This window comes from Podarcis raffonei, chromosome 5 (genome assembly GCF_027172205.1).
Source record: "Podarcis raffonei isolate rPodRaf1 chromosome 5, rPodRaf1.pri, whole genome shotgun sequence".
NCBI lineage: Eukaryota > Metazoa > Chordata > Lepidosauria > Squamata > Lacertidae > Podarcis > Podarcis raffonei.
The window spans coordinates 77,619,257-77,641,870 of record NC_070606.1 but is presented as its reverse complement, the minus strand read 5'-3'; the positions used below and the strand labels follow the sequence as shown (position 1 = coordinate 77,641,870).

Sequence of the window (22,614 nt, the reverse complement as noted above, 5' to 3'; positions counted from 1 at the left end):
GGGCCACACTGCCTCATGAACAACTTCAAGGGGTCACATGCCAGTGGTGGGTGGAACCAGAACAACCAGATATAGCTCTTTCCTATGTACAGGAGACTACACTCCATCAAGTATGCCCTCATAAATGTGCTTCCAGGGAAATCATATGATCCTACCCCCTAATACAAGTCAACCCCCCACAAAACGCCGCCTCCAGCACTGTTCCTTCTTTACAGAACAGAAATGTGGGGTCCACAACAGCAACACTGATAATACTGATTTTGCTGAGGGTAAGTAACCGCATGCAATCTTTTTAAGGACGCAAGCCACTTTGAGGTTTTATTACAATCAAGTGGTATATAAATCTTGTGAAATTAAGAAAAATAGAGCCGATCAAAGTAAAACACAAAATGTTACACTTTAAATGACATTCAGAACATTAATCAATGACGCAGAAAATGACTAAAAGAATATTTGTGTAGAACCCAAGCAACTACCACAAGTGGTGCAAATTGGTAACACGTTCCTAAAGAAATGTGTATGTATACACCAGATCTACACGGTTCTTTTTAAAAGAACTTAAAGATTATTCTGAATCCTCAGAAACGCTGTTCAGAATCCTTACATATGAGAAATTACCTACCTTTATATCAAAGTTGCAATCAAGTCTTCTGATTAATACAATGAATTCATGAGATGTGTTGTCCTTCAGAGGTGGAGGAGTTATGGGCTCACATGCATTCTCGGGTTTTGAATTTATTAGAAAACCCTAAAAGACATTTTCAAAAGCAAATCAATCAGTTCTCAGTCACAAAATGGCTGCATAAGTAGAAGCTACTTGCCTCATATAATTGAACTCCAAGTTGTGAAAATTCTTAACACTGCAGCTAGAGAAGATAATTTTGACCAGATTGATACATGTAGCAATGGTAGAACAGACTATACTATTTTAAGATGCTGGTGACAGCACACATTTTCTCAATGCCCCTGTATTTAGTTTAAAGACAATTCCTTTAACTAGAAAACTAGTATGGAAGGAACAACATATTATATGTTGGTTTTGTATCCACAAGTAGTTGTTTTTTCCCGGGTGAGCATTAAGAAACTATATTAGGGTGTGTTTTAGAACCTTTATATGCTGTTCTCCATATCCTTTGATTAGAAGACGGGATCAGCACCCATTTGGTTTCAAATTTAAAGCAGGAAGTGAGCTGGGGAAAAAGTCAGCAGCCAGCACCAGTTCTGTTTAGCTGATTGCAGCCTTTGGGAGCACATGGCCAGGACTTGTAAACAGGAATGCTGTCTCACAGTGTACGTACGACCAAGATACACTGGTGGTGAGGGAGCTGCTGCAGTGACCTGCAACACCTGTGCCAGAGAAAGTGCAAAACTATACCTACAGCAAGTACAAGATGGTTGCCTTGCTGGAAGGTACAGCAACTTAAGGCCCACCTCTCCACACTTGGAGTTATCGGACAAGATGAGGAATTTCTCACTAAAGCAGAGTGGACCATCCTGGAACAGCGATGCAGGGTGAGGATGCCCCTAGAGAGGGAGAAGATCGCCCAGTGTAGGAACGTGACACACAGAAGCAGGACTGTCAGGGGCCATGCTGTGTCATTGGAGCTGCAAAATCGATTCCATGCCTTCACCTCGGATACCAATTCTGGACCAGAGGAACAAGGACAGCAGTTGCAGACCTCAGAACACACCGAGGTATACAACTTTTTAATAATAAATAATAATGTAGAAATTGAGAGGTATAAGCTATTCAAAAGGAATTGACCAAACAGGAAGGGAGGAAGAGGAGATTGGGAACTGGCTGGTAGTTACTTTGATTTTCCGAGTTCAGGGTGGTGCAAATTGTTGTCGTCTCTCCATTTTATTCTCCTAAGAATGTTGTGAGGTAGGGAAAGGCTGAGGGACAGTGGCTGGCACAAGGTCACCCAGGGAGCTTCATGGCTAAGTGGAGATTTGAACCCTGGTCTCCCAGGTCACAGTCCAATCCTCTAACCCTTACACGACATTGGCCCTCTTACATATGCCTATTTTTAGAAAGTTCTCACCACAATGATTAGAAACATGGTAGATCATTCTATGGCACCAGGACACGAAGAGTTTATAATTTAAATAAAGTAGTAAGGGTGGCGCGGGTGGCGCTGTGGGTAAAAGCCTCAGTGCCTAGGACTTGCCGATCAAAAGGTCGGCGGTTCGAATCCCCGCGGCGGGGTGCGCTCCCGTCGCTCGGTCCCAGCGCCTGCCAACCTAGCAGTTCGAAAGCACCCCCGGGTGCAAGTAGATAAATAGGGACTGCTTACTAGCGGGAAGGTAAACGGCGTTCCGTGTGCTGCGCTGGCTCGCCAGATGCAGCTTGTCATGCTGGCCACGTGACCCGGAAGTGTCTGCGGAAAGCGCTGGCTCCTGGCCTCTTAAGTGAGATGAGCGCACAACCCTAGAGTCTGTCAAGACTGGCCCGTATGGGCAGGGGTACCTTTACCTTTAAGGGGGGCTTAAGTTCAGCAAAACCCAAAAATCATCAAAAGTCAAAGTATGGTATAACTTGTAATGACAACTTGTCAAGTATGAAAGAGATATGTTTCTAGTACCACTTCACCTGGGCATTAATCCAACAAAGCACTTAAGTGTTTACTTCGTTTTAAACATGCACACTGTCTCATGAAAGCTAAAGTTTAAAGTTAAGGATATGCTGAAGTGCTCTACTGGAGTGAAGCCTGCCAATTTCAGTGTTTTAAAAGCAGAACTCCACTAATGAAGCTTTCAGGTACTTTCATGGGCAGCATGATGGTACGGTTTTTATTGCAATCTGCATTTAAAACATGGCAGGTACCGGGTAGCATTCATTTCTATCACCTTGTTCAAGCAAGCCTTTCAAAGCTGGAATAATTGCTGGATTTTTAAAGGAATCACTTTCAAGTGATTCCCCGCCTGCCCACCCCAACAAAGGAAAGCCAGGAAATTAAATATTCAGAACACCCAAGGTCACTTAACAAGGATGAGCTATTTTGCCAAATAAATGTAACCAATCTTCTGTATACACAGATCAAAGCAGCTGGAATTAAAAAAGAGAATGTCACAACTTGCTCTCTCTCCTCAACACAGGTTTAGGCATCTTCTCTTATTAACTATTTGGTGACAATCGCTATTGTGAATCAATATATTAGGAACAGAAATATGGTTTTAGGAATAAAAAGCAAGCAGTGCATTTAGCCTTGTTTGAACATTGTCTTCACCCAAGTTTCAATGTTCAGCAGTTCTGAAATAGTGTGACCAGAAAACTTTATGCTGTTAGCTAGGGATCCCAAAACAGCTGGAGGGCAGAGTTTGGGGATGTCTGACCTTTAGCAAAGCAGATGGAGCCATCTCCTCTACCAATATGAACACCAACAGTGAGGAAGTTCCAAGTGTGCATCAGAGCACCCACTTCCACGTGTCACTACTTCAGCAAGCAACTGTTTCTGAGGATATCCCAAAATCCCCATTTTATTTATCTACTGTGCTTTGTATCGTTTCATATTCACTATAGGCTAACATAAAATGGATACCTACAACCATACTTCCAAAAAGGAGGAACATGTCTTCCAGGTGTATGACTATTTCATTATAGGGCAAGGAATTCCTATAAATTTGAATACTTCTGTCCAGTCTGTTGTACATTCGGAAGTTCAGCTGCTCTCAATGAATTTAATATCAATATACATCTTACCATTCTCCACTGCTTCCCAGTTTCCCACATTAATAGCAGAATTTTCTGTGTTGCTTTCCTGAACTGCAAATCTGAATAAAGACTGGCACTAAAGCAAATGCTCTACTGATATATGAGGGGGGGAAATGAATAGCATTTGGCTGTTGCGTGGTATGTTGTTTTGAAATTAATATAAATAGAATCTTCTCATAATAGCAAAATGGCAATTATTCCAATACCTCTATTTTTTCTTGCAATTCTTATTTCTTGCCTCAAAAATAAAATGAAAACAAAATAAAATTACTGCAACTGTATTTCTACCACCTTCCTGACTATTAGGGCACATGATAAAAGCTTATTTCAGATATGTCTGGATTTTAAATTTCTTCAGCAAAACTCCTATATTTTGTAAAGTTACTTTAACAAAATCACTATTAGAAAATATATGTACAAGACTCTCAGTAGCCGAGGTTTGAAAAACACTGCTAGCATTTAGCATTCATACCACGGCATTAATAGTGACACAATCTGGTGTTTGCAACTATCATGTACTGATTTTAACCTTGAGACATTGAATGCTGCGGCTTGCTGCAATTACATTAGCAGGCACAGGAGGCAGACCTCAGTCAATATCCAGAGAAATCAAAATGCTCTTGGAATATGTTGCACTACAAACAGCAGTACAACATACTGCTGCTTCCTAGTCCCCTTACATACTGTTACACATCAGAAACTGTGAAGGCCTAGATGGTATCATAGATACGGTGGTATCAAGTTAAAGATACTCACCAAATCCTGAAAGTCTTTGCATTAAATTCAACAGTAAATCAGCTCTAGGTGTTGCAGAGACATCTGAGGAGGATCAAGTTGTGGGTAGTGTTCTCACAATCCCCAAACCACTTATTCTCAGAACAAACAATACTGTCTTTGAGGAGATGTACAAGTGAGTTCAATACTGCAACCTACTGCCTGCTGTTTTCTGCCTTAAGTCAAGAGTACCACAAATTCTGGAGAAGACAACATCAGAAGAGGAGACCCTATGGCCCTCAGATGCTGCTGGACTACAGGCTCCCCTTTTCAGGTACATATGGTTGTGCTCATGTCTATCAAGAACAACCTGCTTCACAAGGATCTATGGCCAGAACATGTGTCACCACAATTCTAAACAACAGCTGAAATAAACTAAAGTATGATTTTCCTTGGTGCTTTCATAATTCGAATTGCCAGGGTTTGGGTGGGAGGCTACTACAGCCCTTAAACCAAATTGTTCCAAGAACATTGTTTGGCAGCATTGTTAAAAAAAACCTTTTGCTAAGTTTTTGTATTTTGTAGAGGTCCTTGAGCATACACATTCATTAAGGCTGTAAATGTTTAGAATCAACTGAAAGAAACACAAAAGATGACTCACGGCCATTGTTGGACAAGGTCATATTGTCCAAGAATGTCTAACTAAAGAAAGTGTTCAAAATGCAGAAGTCACTTATATTTGACTAAGAGTCACTGGCTACAGCAGAAGTCCTGAATCAAACTTCAAGAGATATTGGGGTATTGCAACAAGTGTACAATTGTTATGGGACAATCAAATAAGATAAGAACTGCAAGCATGCATTAAAATATAGTATGGTTATTTATGCTAAGGTTTGTTTTAGACAGGATCAAACGTGGCTGTTACGTTTTATCAGTTTTAAAGCTAACTAACTGATAGCTTAGACCAACTTCATTTGAGGAATAGTTGCATATCAGAAGTATTATAAGCAAAATCAGGAGCAATAAAAACATTTCCTAACAGGTCAATCTTGTGCAGATTTCCTCAGGATTCAATCCCACTGAGTTACTGTCAAGCAACTAAGTACAGGACGATCGCAGGACAAGAAATAAAGCCTGTGAGGTTAATAGGAGGACACTTATTTCAGGTAGGTTTAGGGTTGGGTCCTTGATGAAAGGAAGACCTACTGTTTGCCACAGAAGGGAGGAAAGGTGATTGCTCCAGAGGGAAGATCTAGAATCATTGGGTGAAAACTGCAGGAAAGCAGATTTTGATTAAACATTAGTAGAAGCTTCCTAACTGTAGGAGATGTTTAGCAATGTAAGAAGCTGCCTTGGAAGGTGGTGGAATGGCCTTCATTTTAGGTCAGAGATGTTGCAGTTGTATCCTGCACTGCAGATCCAACATTGAGCAAGGGCTGACCTCCCACACTCCTTCCAACTCTGTAATTTTAGAGAGCCAGACACTAGATTAGTATCATTCTAAAGCCAAGCCTTAGTTTAAATGTTCTGGGCTCAGTCTTTTACTTGACTGCTTTCTAATAACATCTTCACATGGAAGTCCAGTGGTTGTCATAAATGCTTTTCTGCAGGTTTATCTAAGGGTTTATATCTCAAAGCTTTATTTCTCAACACCCTGTCCCTTAATTAATCACCAAGGATTATAAAAGTATTATTGAAATCCTCCACACTAGAAAGAAAAGTCTTTGCATTGTCTTCCGTTGCTCTAGGCAACACTATTGGCAGAAAGTTCTTTCTTTTCTTTTCTTACTATAGGGACACAGTCGTGCCTACCACCTTTTCCAGCTGATTTTGGATTAAGTCTGTTGCGCAGTTGTAAAATCCATAGAGCCAATTGAGACTAAGCTACATATTAAGAACTCACAAAGCACCATGTTAAATTTTCTTTATTTGCTCCTATTTTGTTACTTGCTCTTGCTTCTTACCTTCAAGCCTTCCGTCGGGAGTCTGTAGCCAAACCTTGCTGGCAGGTCATCAAATGTTTGTGTTACATTTTCAAAATTAAACTAAAAGCAAAAGGAAAGTGAAGGATTATATTTTGTACTAAACTGGAAAGGGGACCATATAAAATCATTGTCATACTACTAAGAAATAAGATACCAATAGCACAAATGATTCATTTCTCAAAGTACAATTCAACCGTCTCAACAAAATCTTGTCATATGCCCCACATTGTGCCCAGGACCAGCCCCTGAAGTTCCTTTCTTCACCTATTGACCTGCTTCAGTTTCAGTTTATAACATAGCTCAGCAATATTTTAATTCCCAAGGTTCTTCCACCTTCAAACATTTTTGCAATGAGTTAAATGCTGAACAACTCTTTGGAAGTGTTCCAGTTCCTTAAATTTCACTGTAAAGTCTGCTTTTACTGTAAAAAGAATGTGCAGTAAACAGCAAAAAGTGGTTTGCAAAATGTTTTAACATTAAAGTTTTTAATCCTAAACAGTCTTTGCTAATTTTTCTACAACAGACTAACACGACAAGCCCCTGGAAATTGTTACAAAGCAAAATCAAGACTATGTCTTTAAAATGGACAAAACAGGCAGTGTGTGTTTTGAACTTAGACACTGTAAAATGCTTTCTTTATGGAAGTTCAGAATCTACAACCGTCAGATTGCAGAAACCCACTAAAATTATGTAATCTGCATTCTTTTGCCTGAGCTCTTTTTATGCTTCTGACCAGAGTAAAAAAAAAAGGGCCATTTTAAATCCAATTAAGTAAAATAAAAGTTATGTTTTTAACATACTGCATGGAAGAAAATGTACCATTTGTGAAAACTGAACTAGAGCCAACTAGAGCCAAGTTTGTTTGTAATAGTGAATCCTTGTCATAAGCGGAGGACTTTCTGGTCAAAAGAAATAAGGGACTCTTTTATTAAATACAGATTCCTGGGTTGACCACAGGCTTAATGCAGATGGGGGAAGAGCGAAGAATGGAGAATTTGCTAGGAGAGAACAGCTATCACAGAAAAAACACTGTTTAAAGAAGCTACTAAAAGAGGGGTAGTGGAAAAACAGAGGGGAAGGAGTAAGTTCTGCAATCACACATTATTGCTGGCAAAGAAGATTTCTTTTCTTTATAAATGAAGAGAGGCACTACAGCTCAAGCTTGCATGACAGTAATACTATATCCAGTCCTGTAAGCCTGGATGACCTAGGAGGGGAGAAAGCTTTATTGGAGTGTATATGTTAGGGAGAAAGCAATGAGAGATTCCCCCTCCCCTCTTTCTCAGTACAGGAACTAAGGGCGTTCCAATGAAGCTGATTGGCAGGAGTTTCAAGACTGACAAAAGAACGGGCGTTTCACATTCATGAATTTCTTGCCACAAGTGAATGGAGTGCAATGGTCGTACAAAGGGAAGTGTGGGAGACTGTATATTAGAGAACACTTAGAAATGGCCAAAAGCAGGGACCACCATCATGTTAAACCATAGTTTGTTTAAACTATGCTTTAATGTGAACAAGCAACATATTGTTTATATTTAAAACTTATATCCTTCCCTCATCAAAAGACCCCAGTGTGAATTGCAAACACATAGAACAAGGTAATAAAACCAATAGTAGCAACAGTTCTTACTACACAAGCCAATCTTGCAGCTTTAAAAGGCATGGGCTCAGGAGGTGCCTGAAGATATAGAATGTTGGTGCCAAAGTAACGTCCAGAGGAAGTATGTTCCAAAACCATGGTGTTACTGCTGAGAAGGCTCTCCAATAGGTCAGTGACCCCCAGATTCTACTTAAGCCTGGAACTACCAGCAGTGCTTCCACAGGAGTTCTCGTGCCCCAGGCTGGATGGTATAGGAGAGACATTTTGCCGGTAACCAGGTACTAACCATTTAGGGCTTTATATATCAGAAGCTTGAATTCACATTAAACCATTGTTTAACATAAACTATGGTTGAATTGAGATACAAACTGGGCCCCTGACTAGAACTGATCAGCCCCAACAGACTAGGTCACTATACACAGTAACTTTATCAAATGGAAACAGCAGATCAAAAGCAATATATCACCCCATGCAGGCATTCCTACGGCAATTCCTCTTTGCATTGGAGACATTTTACTACCTTCTATGCTAAATAATGCATGTTTACAAGTTCTAAGTGGAGACTATTGCAAGTAGATGAACTAATGTAGTGAAGTCCCTTGATTAGAGTTTTACTATCTTAAAATAAGCGTAAACTGGCTAAACCCATATTCATAAGCAAGCATGTGAAAGAAAACAGGAAATGCATACAAATTTGCATTTTTTGCACCCACTGCTTGCAACCTATTACTGTTTGTAAACTATTACATCCCAAATCAGTTTCCACCCATTTAAAAAAAGGTAAAGGACCCCTGACAATTAAGTCCAGTCGCAAACAACTCTGGGGTTGCGGCGCTCATCTTGCTTTACAGGCCAAGGGAGCCGACGTTTGTCCGCAGACAGTTTTTCCAGGTCACGTGGCCAGCATGACTAAGCCGCTTCTGGTGAAACCAGAGCAGCACACGGAAATGCCGTTTACCTTCCCGCCGGAGTGGTACCTATTTATCTACTTGCACTTTGACATGCTTTCGAACTGCTAGGTTGGCAGGAGCTGGGACCAAACAACGGGCGCTCACCCCATTGCGGGGATTCGAACTGCCAACCTTCTGATCGGCAAGCCCTAGGCTCAGTGGTTTAGACCACAGCGCCGCTCGTGTCCCTATTACCTAAAAGCTAGCTCAGATTTTTCAAAGATATTCCTATGTCAGTTTAAAGGTTGAGAGCCCCTTGGATCCTTTGACAACCTCATTGTCTCTTTAGGAATGCTTTACACACACAGTGTAATTTAATGCTGCACTATGATCTGCAAAAGTATTTCGGCTTGCCAGATGGAAGAAGCCCCCCTTTCGCCTCCCCATGCATTGCTGTGATGCTTATCCAGCCCCTCTCTCAGCCAATTTTGGGGTGCTTTGGGGGGGAGGGACAGCCCTGCTGTATAAGCAGAAGTCCTTGTTCCGTGCTTCCACTGATGGGGGCCCTTTGGGTGAATCCCAACCACAGGGGAAAATAAATAAATGATACTTACGGCTAAAATATCTGCTTCCACAGGCAATAGGTTTAAGAAAGCAAACAGCTGAACTGTGAGAATGGTGTAGATTTGAGTGGCAGACAACATTAACATTCCTATTGACAGCAGCATTTTAATTAAATTCCTGCAAGACAAAAACAAAGAAAGTCAAGACTGGCAGAAGGCATTAACACTCTGATCCAATAAATACACATAGCTGCTACTGCACATAAAGTTACTTAAGCAAGTGCAGCTCAGTCATGGATTTGGCAGCTCTTTTGCCAGATTATACCTCACCCAACCCCAAAAGATTGTTCTGTTCTTCAGGCACACAGGTTTGTTCTGATGAAATGCTCAGATAGAAAGCATGTTGAGACATTCTTCATCAGTGAGAAGAACAGCAATGGCTGTCAAATTTTCAGTAGCAGGATACTGCAGAAATTTACACAGGTCCCACTTTCAGCTTCCCACAGATATCTGGATGGCCATGATGAGAACAGGGTGCTGGACTAGATGGGACACTAGCTTAATCTTGCAGGATCTTTTTATGTTAAGCTTCCCCAAAGAGTACTCTGCCCACCACTACTGATCTTCCCCTATAATGCAAAGTCACAGAGGTACACTGGACATTTTTTTGGTGGTGGTGGTAGGGCTGTTAAAACACACCTCTGTATGAATTGTGGAAATATTAGCAGAGCCCCACCATCCCTAATTTTCAAGAGGTGTCTGGAATCATCAACACTGCCTAACTATCCACTTGGCAAGAGATGTCAGCGGAGGGTTTCAGTAGTACAGTACTATGCTGGGTTGGAATGCATAGTTAATAGCATTATTTTCTTATCATTTCTTATTAATGTTCAAAGGCAAAGTCTGACTTTCAGGAAGAAGTTACACTCTGAGCAGTTGAATCATTCACACAATACATGCTCACTTTTTTGGCTCTTGTTTAACTATTTTCCAAAAACTAATTTCAGGCCAGAATCTGCTGCTCAACAATGCAAAGATCATTTAGATGCGTTAACCACCTCAAATACTACAATGTCCATTATCCTTACACTTCACCAAGTCTAGAGAGCCCTGGCTTTTGAAAGGCAAAAATCTGCATTTCCCATTTGTCAAGGCTTCATGCACTGGTCTCACAGATGTTCCAACTATTCTGCCTGTAGAAAAATCTCTCTTTGGAAATGGGACAGAGTCATCGCATACATGAAGTATTGCACCAGAAATAGGTAAGGTAAAAAGGTAAAGGACCCCTGGACGGTTAAGTCCAGTCAAAGGTGACTTTGGGGTGCGACGTTCATCTCTGCTTGCAGGCCAAGGGAGCCAGCGTTTGTCTGCAGACAGCTTTCCAGGGTCATGTGGCCTGCATGACTAAACCGCTTCTGGCGCAACGGGACACCATGACAGAAGCCAGAGCACACGGAAACGCTGTTTAACTTCCCGCCACAGCAGTACCTATTTGCTCCACGACACACCTGTTAGCACCCATGGCTGTTGAAGTCCTAACCTCAGCTGTCATCATTAGCATCACAGCACACCTGGAATGGACAGTTTGTGAATTCAGTCTGATTGGCCCATCTGAACCTCACTTCCTTTCCATCATCTTCCCTTAAGCTTACTATCCAGCAGTAGCTTAACAGATCTCCTAGCCCTGAGACAACTGAACAAATTGCCACGTCACTGATCTTGCCACCTTATTTCTTCCTATACTGTTTTTTTAAAAAATATTTTTTATTAAGGATTTTCTTCCTATACTGTTGCAATTCATCTTTTAAAGTAGGGCAAGCTTCTTCACTTTTGACAGCTATCAACTATCAGATGCAATCTATTTTCAAATCCCAGTTGCCTCTGAAACAAAAATCAAGCCTAATTAATATTCTGAAAGAGCCCCAAAGCATTCCCCTTCTCCAATACTCCTTTTCACATACTTCTGTAAGTTACTTTTCTGAACCCTAGTCCAGTTACAGAATATAATTGAGGCTGTAGCCAGATGTGTTTCCTAATGAAACGTTGAACACAAGCAAAGTCAATAGTTTAATGACTCCACTTTACATGAAGTCCCATTTTTAAAAACCACTTACATTGTTTATAAATGCTTTTAAATACATAAAACTGACAGATCTCTGAAGGTTCTGAACTAACTTGTAGAGCATGAAAGAAAAAGGGTAAACTGAAATCACAAGAACTTTGATTGCAGAACAACTGTTTTCTTTTTTTATTATTATTAAAGATTTTCTTGTTTTACAGAAGTAAGTGTAATGTCTCTCGTATTTTTTCCATGGAACATTTTTACAAATCCGTTTCATTTGTTGAGACATTAGGGGGAGGGGGGGAAAAGGGGGTGGAGGGAGGGAAGATGGGTGGGGGTGGCGTCGGGGGCGATGTTCCTATTATGCTTAATGTATGTAGGGTTTGGTGTCAGCGTTGCTTGTGCTGTTCACTTGTGTTCCTTTGGTGGTGAGAGAGGTTGGGTTTGGCCTAGGGTGTGGTTGTTTGTTTGTGATTGGCTGTGGTGATCTTTGTTTTCGTGTGTGAGTGGGGTTGGTGAATATATGCTACTGCAAGTGTCTGGGCAATCTGATGATGTGTTCCTATTCCGGTAAAAGAAAGAAATAGATACAAGGAACAAGAAAATAAAAGACTATAAGGACTTCATGAACGTGACAGCTCCAACTTCCCATTTTACAAACGCTACCACTCATTTTGAAAACAAAGGTAGCTTTTAATGTTTATTAGTTTATTAGTTTTTTTGCCTGGTGTGCTCTGGTCCATGGGGTCACGAAGAGTCGGACACGACTAAACAACAACAAGTTTTGGAAATCAAAGTATAGAATATTCTCCAACACAAATCTTGCAGCAGGAATGAGGAACTTCAGGACTGGGAACCTTCTATTTCTCCACAGCCCACTGGACTCACTGGCCCTTTTCTGCTCCCTCCTCCAGTTTTTTGGCCTGGCTGGAATGTGACCTTCAACTGCTTGCCTGGATGGACAGATGCATACATACAAAACTCTGACTTGTGTGACTGGACTACAAAGATAAGAATTATATTCATTGTACCACCACCACCACTGGCATGTGGCCCCCAAAATGTTGCATACTAGGGAAAGTGGCCCTCAAGTTGATAAACAATTCTCAACCCATCGTTCAATAACACAGCAGCATAGAAGAGTTCCTATCCTGTTGGAAATATGAAAGATAGTTTAAAGATGTACAGGTAAAAGTAGTACTGACAAGATTTCAATGGGACACTATTAGTTGACTTTCTTGCTAAGTAAATGAGAGAGAAAAACCACAGCAGTTTCACCTGTGAAAGATAACTGCTATCTTCGGTCTCAAACTAAAGGAGAAGCAGCCCACATTTTACTTTAAAAAAATCAAAATCAAATTTGGGACAGAAAAGAAGTAGTTGGCATATCTGTTAGCTTTGGGTAAAAAAAATAAATCATCACTGGTGGTAGGGAAGAATGGGCTGTGCATGCTAATTTTAATTTGAGATTAGTATTTTAATAAACCAACCTACAAATATACTGATTAAAACTGGAGAGGCCCAGTAGGAATAGTTATACAAACTCATTTTGGATCTTTTTTTTATATTTATTAAAAATGCATGCCTGCCTTTTTAAAACCTCAAAGGTGGCTAATAACCAAAAGCAAGAACATTAGAATAAATAAGAACATCTCAGCAATTTAAAATAAGCTATATCTATAATCCATAAAGCCACCAACCCTGTCAGACAAGGTCAGTCCTCAACAATTCAATGGTATACCTTTTACTATATTTAGTAGGAAAGCAAGCATCTTTATGATATGTGGGAGAGTACTGCTATCCTTGAGTATGAATAGCACTTTACAAAGCATAAAAGTCAAATTTCTGCCCAAACGAGTTACAATCTAAAATACAACACAAAGGAGACAGAGTATGATAGAGGCAGTGTAAACAGCGGGAGAATATGTATTATTTGAGTTATATATACTTCAGGTTAGTTACAATGGGATATGTAGACTACAGGGTATATCAAACGTTCATGGAAAAGTGAGTTTTTGAGAAAAGATTAGAGAGTTAGCAAGTGGCATCATAATCAGGAAGGCCAGATGAAGACTGGAAAATATTCTCTCCCCCACAACCACACCTCCTTCTTCCAATTAGTTCCCCTCCCCATCCAGCTCTATATTGGCTTGTTCTTGCTACCCTTACTGGGCACTGTTTTGTTGGGGCAGGGGCAGTTTAGAAACTTGACACTCCACTTTATACCCAGATAGAGCAGTCAATACCTAATTTTTGAGAGCAAGGCTTTATTTTGTTCCATAGGAATAACTCACTTCTTATATGCGAGAAAATGAAAGGCACATACTCAGGAACACTTAACCTACCCCCTAACCCAATGCCTAGACCAACAGCAGGCTCTCCTTCCTCTTGATTGTAACCCAGATGGAAGCCTGTTTACCCTGCCCTACAGAACTAAAAACAGACCCATCCCTTGTCTACAGAGTCTCATTCTGACTGCATAGACATTCCCCGACTCACGCTTCAATATGACTCAATGTGACTTAGTGAGCACCTGCCAGGGATATTTGAATCCAAGTATTGGAGCATGTTTCAGTTCACTGGGCCAGGCACCTTCCACCTGAAAGGAAAGGTGGGCCAAGTATTTTGGTCCTGTCTTTTCCACCCCAAGACTTAAGTGCACCAATGGAAGGGACATTGTGCAATATTTGTGAAGCTACAGGAACTGCATCTACATGCCGCCTAAATACAGGGGTGCTGTATTTTGCTTCTCAGTACACCTTTCCCTAAGGCAAAGCAATAGAAATAGATACTGTGCCTACACCCCATTTAGAAGGCTAGGTAGCTTCACGATACCCACTCAGAAGCCAAGTCACTGGCTCCTGAAATTAGCAAACCAAGAAGACTGCAAATTAGGTTAGGACATGACGAAAGCAACTGGAAGATCAGGCTGCTCAATACCATAACTAGGGAAACAGCTTAATCATTTTGCTCTCAGAATTTTCCTGAGCACCTGTGAAAACACAGGAAGCTGCCTTATACAAAGCCAGATCATTGGTCCATCAACTCAGTATTCTCTACCGCAACCGAGAATCAGATGTCAAGGGTTTCAGACAGTGGTCATTCCCAACCCTATTAAAAGCTCTGAGTTCCAAGAATCGTTCTTACCAAGAAACAATTATGTGTGACATGGGAACACAGGTCTTCAGACTGTTGGGGACTCAGAAATGGAGGGTCATATTTGAGGCTAAGAACTGCCCACGCCTCTAGTGCAATTTACATATACCTTTAAGGGATTGATGTTTACTGACCTCCTCTTCAAATGATTTTTATATATAAGATAAATGCCCTAGCCTTATTCCATACTCTCCTGGTTCATGTTAGGCTGCTTCAGGGTTGCCTACTGAACAGGCAACAAAGCAATAGGGAGGACTGTTGGGGAGATGGAAGTGTTATGGACCTTGAATCCTTGCTTCAGGCAATATATACACCCAAACTGGTCCAATGCAGCTTGGAGCTCTAGCTAGAAAACTTGTAGATTCAATCTGCCAAGTCAGAAGATCAGTTGACTCACAAGCTCCAGTATAGAGACATTTCTCATTTTTGAAGTTATGTAGTTGAATAAAAGATCCAATCTTAATTCTCCAAGTGCCTGACAGCTGTCCCAGAAACCTTCTCTCTTCCTGTGCATCTGATGGGTGAGTTTTAATCTGTTTCTCAGATTTTGTCTTTTTATCCTTCACAGTCTCCCACAGGGTGCTTTTCCAGATTGGAATTCCCTACTCTTCTAGCAAGTGATAATCCTCTCAAGCTGTTGACCAATTCCCTGAGACCCAAGTGCCTACAACGAATTAGATCATAGCTGGGCAGGGATCTTCCGTGGTTTGGTCAATGTTCCATTAACACATAAGGAGGAGGAGCTAGTCACCCAATACACATTTAACAGTAGAAATAACACTTAAGCTTATGTTTTGAGAAACACATCAGCTATACTACTTATCTAATAGAATCATAGAGTTGGAAGAGACCACAAGGGCCATCGAGTCCAACCCCCTGCCAAGCAGGAAACACCATCAGAGCACTCCTGACATATGGTTGTCAAGCCTCTGCTTAAAGACCTCCAAAGAAGGAGACTCCACCACACTCCTTGGCAGCAAATTCCACTGTCGAACAGCTCTTACTGTCAGGAAGTTCTTCCTAATGTTTAGGTGGAATCTTCTTTCTTGTAGTTTGGAACCATTGCTCCGTGTCCGCTTCTCTGGAGCAGCAGAAAACAACCTTTCTCCCTCCTCTATGTGACATCCTTTTATATATTTGAACATGGCTATCATATCACCCCTTAACCTCCTCTTCTCCAGGCTAAACATGCCCAGCTCCCTTAGCCGTTCCTCATAAGGCATCGTTTCCAGGCCTTTGACCATTTTGGTTGCCCTCCTCTGGACACGTTCCAGTTTGTCAGTGTCCTTCTTGAACTGTGGTGCCCAGAACTGGACACAGTACTCCAGGTGAGGTCTGACCAGGGCAGAATACAGTGGCACTATTACTTCCCTTGATCTAGATGCTATACTCCTATTGATGCAGCCCAGAATTGCATTGGCTTTTTTAGCTGCCGCGTCACACTGTTGGCTCATGTCAAGTTTGTGGTCAACCAAGACTCCTAGATCCTTTTCACATGTACTGCTCTCACCCATCTTGTATTTGTGCCTCTCATTTTTTTTGCCCAAGTGCAATACTTTACATTTCTCCCTGTTAAAATTCATCTTGTTTGTTTTGGCCCAGTTCTCTAATCTGTCAAGGTCGTTTTGAAGTGTGATCCTGTCCTCTGGGGTGTTAGCCACCCCTCCCAGTTTGGTGTCATCTGCAAATTTGATCAGGATGCCCTTGAGTCCATCATCCAAGTCATTGATAAAGATGTTGAATAAGACCGGGCCCAAGACAGAACCCTGTGGCACCCCACTAGTCACTCTTCTCCAGGATGAAGAGGAACCATTGATGAGCACCCTTTGGGTTCGGTGAGTCAGCCAGTTACAAATCCACTGAGTGGTAGCATAGTCAAGACCGCATTTTACCAGCTTCTTTACAAGAATATCATGGGGCACCTTGTCAAATGCCTTGCTGAAATCAAGGTAAGCTACATCCACTGCGTTCCCTTCATCTACCAGGCTTGTAATTCTGTCAAAAAACGAGATCAGGTTAGTCTGACATGACTTATTTTTCAGAAATCCATGCTGACTATTGGTGATCACAGCATTCCTTTCTAGGTGCTCACAGACTGTTTGCTTAATGATCTGCTCCAGAATCTTCCCTGGTATTGATGTCAGACTGACTGGGCGGTAATTATTTGGGTCCTCTCTTTTCCCCTTTTTGAAAATAGGGACAACATTTGCCCTCCTCCAGTCTGCCGGGACTTCGCCTGTTCTCCAGGAATTCTCAAAGATGACTGCCAGTGGTTCTGAGATCACATCTGCCAGTTCTTTTAATACTCTTGGATGCAGTTCATCTGGCCCTGGAGATTTGAATACATCTAGACTAGCCAAGTATTCTTGTACTATCTCCTTAGTTATTCTGGGCTGTGTTTCCTCTGCTGAATCATTTGCTCCAAATTCTTCAGGTCGGGCATTGTTTTCTTTATCGGAGAAGACTGAGGCAAAGAAGGCATTTCTGTGTCCCCTGTTTGCATTTCACCATCTTCTCCTCTGAGTGACCCCACTGTTTCTTTGTTCTTCCTTTTGCTACGAACATACCCATAAAAGCCTTTTTTGTTGCTTTTAACCTCTCTAGCAAGCCTGAGTTCATTCTGTGCTTTAGCTTTTCTGACTTTAGAGGAAGTCAGAATAGAAGAAGTTTAATCTGAAAAGTATGAAAAGCGCATGTCCAGAACTTCTTTATTTTTGCTCTGACATATTTAGTTGAAAGCAAAGTGATACTGAACAGCTGACCTACTGTGTGAGAGACCTGTGGCTTCTTCACCATTTACACAGACATGTTGTTGTTGTTGTTTAGTCGTTTAGTCGTGTCCGACTCTTCGTGACCCCATGGACCAGAGCACGCCAGGCACCTCTGTCCTCCACTACTTCCCGCAGTTTGGTCAAACTCATGCTGGTAACCTCGAAAACACTATCCAACCATCTCGTCCTCTGTCGTCCCCTTCTCCTTGTGCCCTCCATCTTTCCCAGCATCAGTATCCTCTCCAGGGAGTCTTCTCTTCTCATGAGGTGGCCAAAGTACTGGAGCCTCAGCTTCACAATCTGTCCTTTCAGTGAGCACTCAGGGCTGATTTCCTTAAGAATGGATGCGTTTGATCTTCTTGCAGTCCATGGGACTCTCAAGAGTCTTCTCCAGCACCATAATTCAAAAGCATCAATTCTTCGGCGATCAGCCTTCTTTATGGTCCAGCTCTCACTTCCATACATCACTACTGGGAAAACCATGGCTTTAACTATACGGACCTTTGTTGGCAAGGTGACGTCTCTACTTCTCAAGATGCTGTCTAGGCCTGTCATTGCCCTTCTCCCAAGAAGCAGGCGTCTTTTAATTTCGTGGCTGCTGTCACCGTCTGCAGTGATCATGGAGCCCAAGAAAGTAAAATCTCTCACTGCCTCCATTTCTTCCCCTTCTATTTGCCAGGAGGTGATGGGACCAGTGGCCATGATCTTCGTTTTTTTGATGTTGAGCTTCAGACCATATTTTGCGCTCTCCTCTTTCACCCTCATTAAAAGGTTCTTTAATTCCTCCTCACTTTCTGCGATCAAGGTTGTGTCATCTGCATATCTGAGGTTGTTGATATTTCTTCCGGCAATCTTAATTCCAGCTTGGGATTCATCCAGCCCAGCCTTTCGCATGATGTATTCTGCATATAAATTAAATAGGCAGGGAGATAAAATACAGCCTTGTCGTACTCGTTTCCCAATTTTGAACCAATCAGTTGTTCCATATCCAGTTCTAACTGTAGCTTCTTGTCCCACATAGAGATTTCTCAGGAGACAGATGAGGTGACCAGGCACTCCCATTTCTTTAAGAACTTGCCATAGTTTGCTGTGGTCGACACAGTCAAAGGCTTTTGCATAGTCAATGAAGCAGAAGTAGATGTCTTTCTGGAACTCTCTAGTTTTCTCCATAATCCAGCGCATGTTTGCAATTTGGTCTCTGGTTCCTCTGCCTCTTCTAAATCCAGTGTCCATGGAGTTTCTTGGCAAGGATACTGGAGTGGCTTGCCGGTTCCTCCTCCAGGTGGATCACGTTTGGTCGAAACTCTCCACTATGACCTGTTCATCTTGTGTGCCCTGCTCAGCGTAGTTCATAGCTTCTCTGAGTTCTTCAAGCCCCTTCGCCACGGCAAGGCAGTGATCCACAGACATAATCCATATGCAAATATACTGACTGCTTTATCAGACAATACAGCAGTGTGTTGAACTAACAGCAATCTACCAAGCACGTCCCTGGCAATCTGTAAGAACTAAGAGCTCAGTGCTCTCTGAATTCTAAAGTGCATTAAATGCAAATAAAAATCAAAGTATCTTCTCAGTATCCCATTTCCATCTAAGTAACAGCAATGCCAGGTGATTGGGAAGGACTATATAATTCATTCTTTAGAAAAGAAAGGATGCAGTGAGACTAATATGAGCCCATTTCGTTATAATAAACAACAGTAGACTACATCTGTTTCTAACAGTTAGCAACCTGCCTTTCTGAAAATGAAATGAGATGAAATGAAAAGAACAGATAACACCAAAGAGACCAATAGGTTATCATAGAATCTCAGATGTTAGAAACTCAGATATATAATCTAATCACCAAATTGCACCTTAAACCTGGGTTCCAGTAGACACAATGGAATGCTTAGGTACCAGAGGTTCCCCCCAATGGGATTTATCATCATCATTCTTCATGTCGTTTCTATACTGCTTTATATTTTAAAGAACAAATCTCAAAGCAGTTTACAACACATTAAAACAACAAATAAAACAATCCAGAATAAAACAATTTCAAGCTTTAAGGGAAATATTTCAGATCTCTACGTGACATTATGCTTTTCCCAGTCACCAACCTGGCATCCAGAGATCTCCACATGGTTGCAATTTGACCCATGCCAGGAGCAAAACACGCCTGGCTAATTTCTAGCACTGCATAGAATCTGAATTGTAGAGTTGGAAGGGACCACAAGGGTAATATAGTCCAACTATCCTATGTCTACTATACCTAGCATAATTCTAGTATTTTTTTAAAAAAAGAATTCAAACAGGTTTTGAATCCTATTCTATTGCTTACAAATTCTGTAATTTATTTTCTAAACTAAGAAGAGAATTCAAAATTATTCTGATTATATTCTTACCACGGTGATTTCTTGAACAAGTCCCTTCTACTGGGGGACAGCTGAAGTCTGATATTCAGCAGATGATTTCTTCAAGGATTTGAGTTCTTATCATGGCAATTACCATTTGGGAATTATAAAAACAGAACAGCAGGGCCCACTCAATGGCTCAGGCTGCCTTTTGACTCTTCCAAGAGATAGCAACAGTGTTTCCTTGCTTTCATCTTCCCTCACCATATCTTTACCACATGTGTTCTCTCCCATACTGCAGGCCTGTGTGCAGCATTTAAGTAAACTTTAGGCACCTTATCAATGAATGTTTTTTAAAGCCTATTCTCAAGCTGCACAATCAAATAATGTTTTTAGGATATGCCATCACAATGACTGTTTCAGCTATATCAGTGCCACCAACAAATTTCAAATTGAACAGAAAAATCTGCTGTGCCAGCAGCTATCTGCTACAGCACAGAAACAAAAGCAGCTATAGATATAGCCTTCAGTGGCCACATAGTGGGATCCCTGTGTTTAAGATAATCATAACATCACAATAACATCACAAATAAGACTCTTAAATTTATCCAATGACCTGGGAAAGGGAGAGGTTGGTGCAATCACTACCAGTATAAGCAGTCAATATATTATTGGTTGTAACATCTCACAGCTACTACTATCTGCTACTACCATAATAGTACAGGCAGGTGCAGGAAGCACCCAAACAATAAGTACCGTATTTTTCGCCCTATAAGACGTACTTTCCCCCCTCCAAAAATGAAGGGGAAATGTGTGTGCGTCCTATGGGGCGAATGCAGGCTTTCGCTGAAGCCTGGAGAGCGAGGGGGGTCGGTGCGCACCGACCCCTCTCGCTCTCCAGGCTTCAGGAAGCTATCCGCTAGCCGTGGGAGACCCAGCTCTCCCACGGCTAGCAGAGACCTTGCCAGCACCCAGAAGCTTGGGGCGCGCTGAGCTCCGCACGCCCCAAGCTTCGGGATTAGCGCAGCGCTCCGCTAGCCCTGGGAGAGCCGCGCGGCTCTCCCACGGCTAGCGAAGACCTTGCCGGCACCCAGAAGCTTGGGGCGCGCTGAGCTCCGCACGCCCCAAGCTTCGGGATTAGCGCAGCGCTCTGCTAGCCCTGGGAGAGCCGCACGGCTCTCCCACGGCTAGTGGAGACCTTGCCAGCACCCAGAAGCTTGGGGCGCGCTGAGCTCCGCACGCCCCAAGCTTCAGGATTAGCGCAGCGCTCTGCTAGCCCTGGGAGAGCCATGCGGCTCTCCCACAGCTAGTGGAGACCTTGCCAGCACCCAGAAGCTTGGCGCGCGCTGAGCTCCGCACGCCCCAAGCTTCGGGATTAGCGCAGCGCTCTGCTAGCCCTGGGAGAGCCGCACGGCTCTCCCACGGCTAGTGGAGACCTTGCCAGCACCCAGAAGCTTGGGGCGCGCTGAAGAAGAAGAAGAAGAAGAGTTTGGATTTGATATCCCGCCTTTCACTCCCTTTAAGGAGTCTCAAAGCGGCTAACATTCTCCTTTCCCTTCCTCCCCCACAACAAACACTCTGTGAGGTGAGTGGGGCTGAGAGACTTCAAAGAAGTGTGACTGGCCCAAGGTCACCCAGCAGCTGCATGTGGAGGAGCGGAGACGCGAACCCGGTTCCCCAGATTACGAGACTACCGCTCTTAACCACTACACCACACTGGTGTACCCCCACCCAAATCTCACCCACATGGCCTGATTCTGGTGCTAGTGGCCTAAGCTGGCCCCAAGCTTCGGGATTAGCGCAGCGCTCTGCTAGCCCTGGGAGAGCCACGCGGCTCTCCCACGGCTAGCGGAGACCTTGCCGGCACCCAGAAGCTTGGGGCGCGCTGAGCTCCGCACGCCCCAAGCTTCGGGATTAGCGCAGCGCACCTGGGGGGGAAATAATTCCCCCCCTTTATTTCCCCCCAAAAAAACTAGGTGCATCCTATGGGCCGGTGCGTCCTATGGGGCGAAAAATACGGTATATTAAATAGAGGTTTTTAGTAGCAAAATTACAATGCAATGCTGAGTAGAATGGGAACTGCTTCCAGTGTGCAGTCTTAGCTGCTAAACAGCAAAAACTCAGGACAAGTGACAAAATTAGAAGTCAACTTGTCCCAGTACAGCCAGCACATTAATAAATGGTAAATCCCAATGTCTTAGTGCAATTGTAAAACTACCTACCCAAGTAAGCCTACAACACACTTGTAAAGGCATGCTCAGCTTTTACCAGATTTCCAGGAAGCTTGATAGTTGCAGAGCAGTCACTTTAAAACGCTTCCCCGCATATCCTTGCTGTCCAAATAGGACATTCTTGGCTACACAGAGAAAGGAAAAGCCCTCACAAATTGGTCCCAAGCCATTTATGACCTATCTCTAGCAGATAACAGGATGTGAAGGTAAACACTGCAGTATAATCCCATCATCTATTAGGCTGCACATCAATTTGGATGCACTCAGTGCTAGCTAATGTTCCTTGAAATCATCAAGGGAAGCCTCACAAAGTATTACACAATTGTGGAACACACCCCAGCCTTGAGCACGGACACTCATACATATACAATGCCAGCTTAGGCCACTAGCACCAGAATCAGGCCATGTGGGTGAGATTTGGGGGGGGGGGTACACCTACCCAGCATGCTGGAAACAAATGACATTTACAGGAGGAAGAGGAGGAGGAAGAGACCCATATTGAATTTCTAACCCACTTCATGATTCAGTACGACCAAAGCACAGAACTGGGCAGCAAACGAGACTCGCACAGCTGAGTGCGCGCAAGCAGCGGCT

The 22,614-nt window shown here is 42.6% G+C and overlaps 1 protein-coding gene across 5 annotated transcripts in view; it reads right to left on the bottom strand.

The window, feature by feature from the left end:
- The window catches only part of RNF13 (ring finger protein 13), a 49,993-nt gene that overhangs the window by 26,552 nt on the left and 827 nt on the right, over positions 1-22,614 (bottom strand). For 3 of the 5 annotated variants that reach the window (XM_053390260.1, XM_053390259.1, XM_053390261.1), the window contains 3 exons: positions 9,519-9,645; positions 6,394-6,474; positions 623-748 (listed from right to left, as the gene is read on the bottom strand). In XM_053390260.1, the coding sequence (XP_053246235.1) occupies positions 623-748; positions 6,394-6,474; positions 9,519-9,632 (321 nt within the window). In that variant the 5' untranslated portion in view covers positions 9,633-9,645. Of the gene's footprint in view, positions 1-622; positions 749-6,393; positions 6,475-9,518; positions 9,646-22,459; positions 22,484-22,614 lie in introns of those variants that run through there. The other 2 variants (XM_053390263.1, XM_053390264.1) reach the window with 2 other exon arrangements.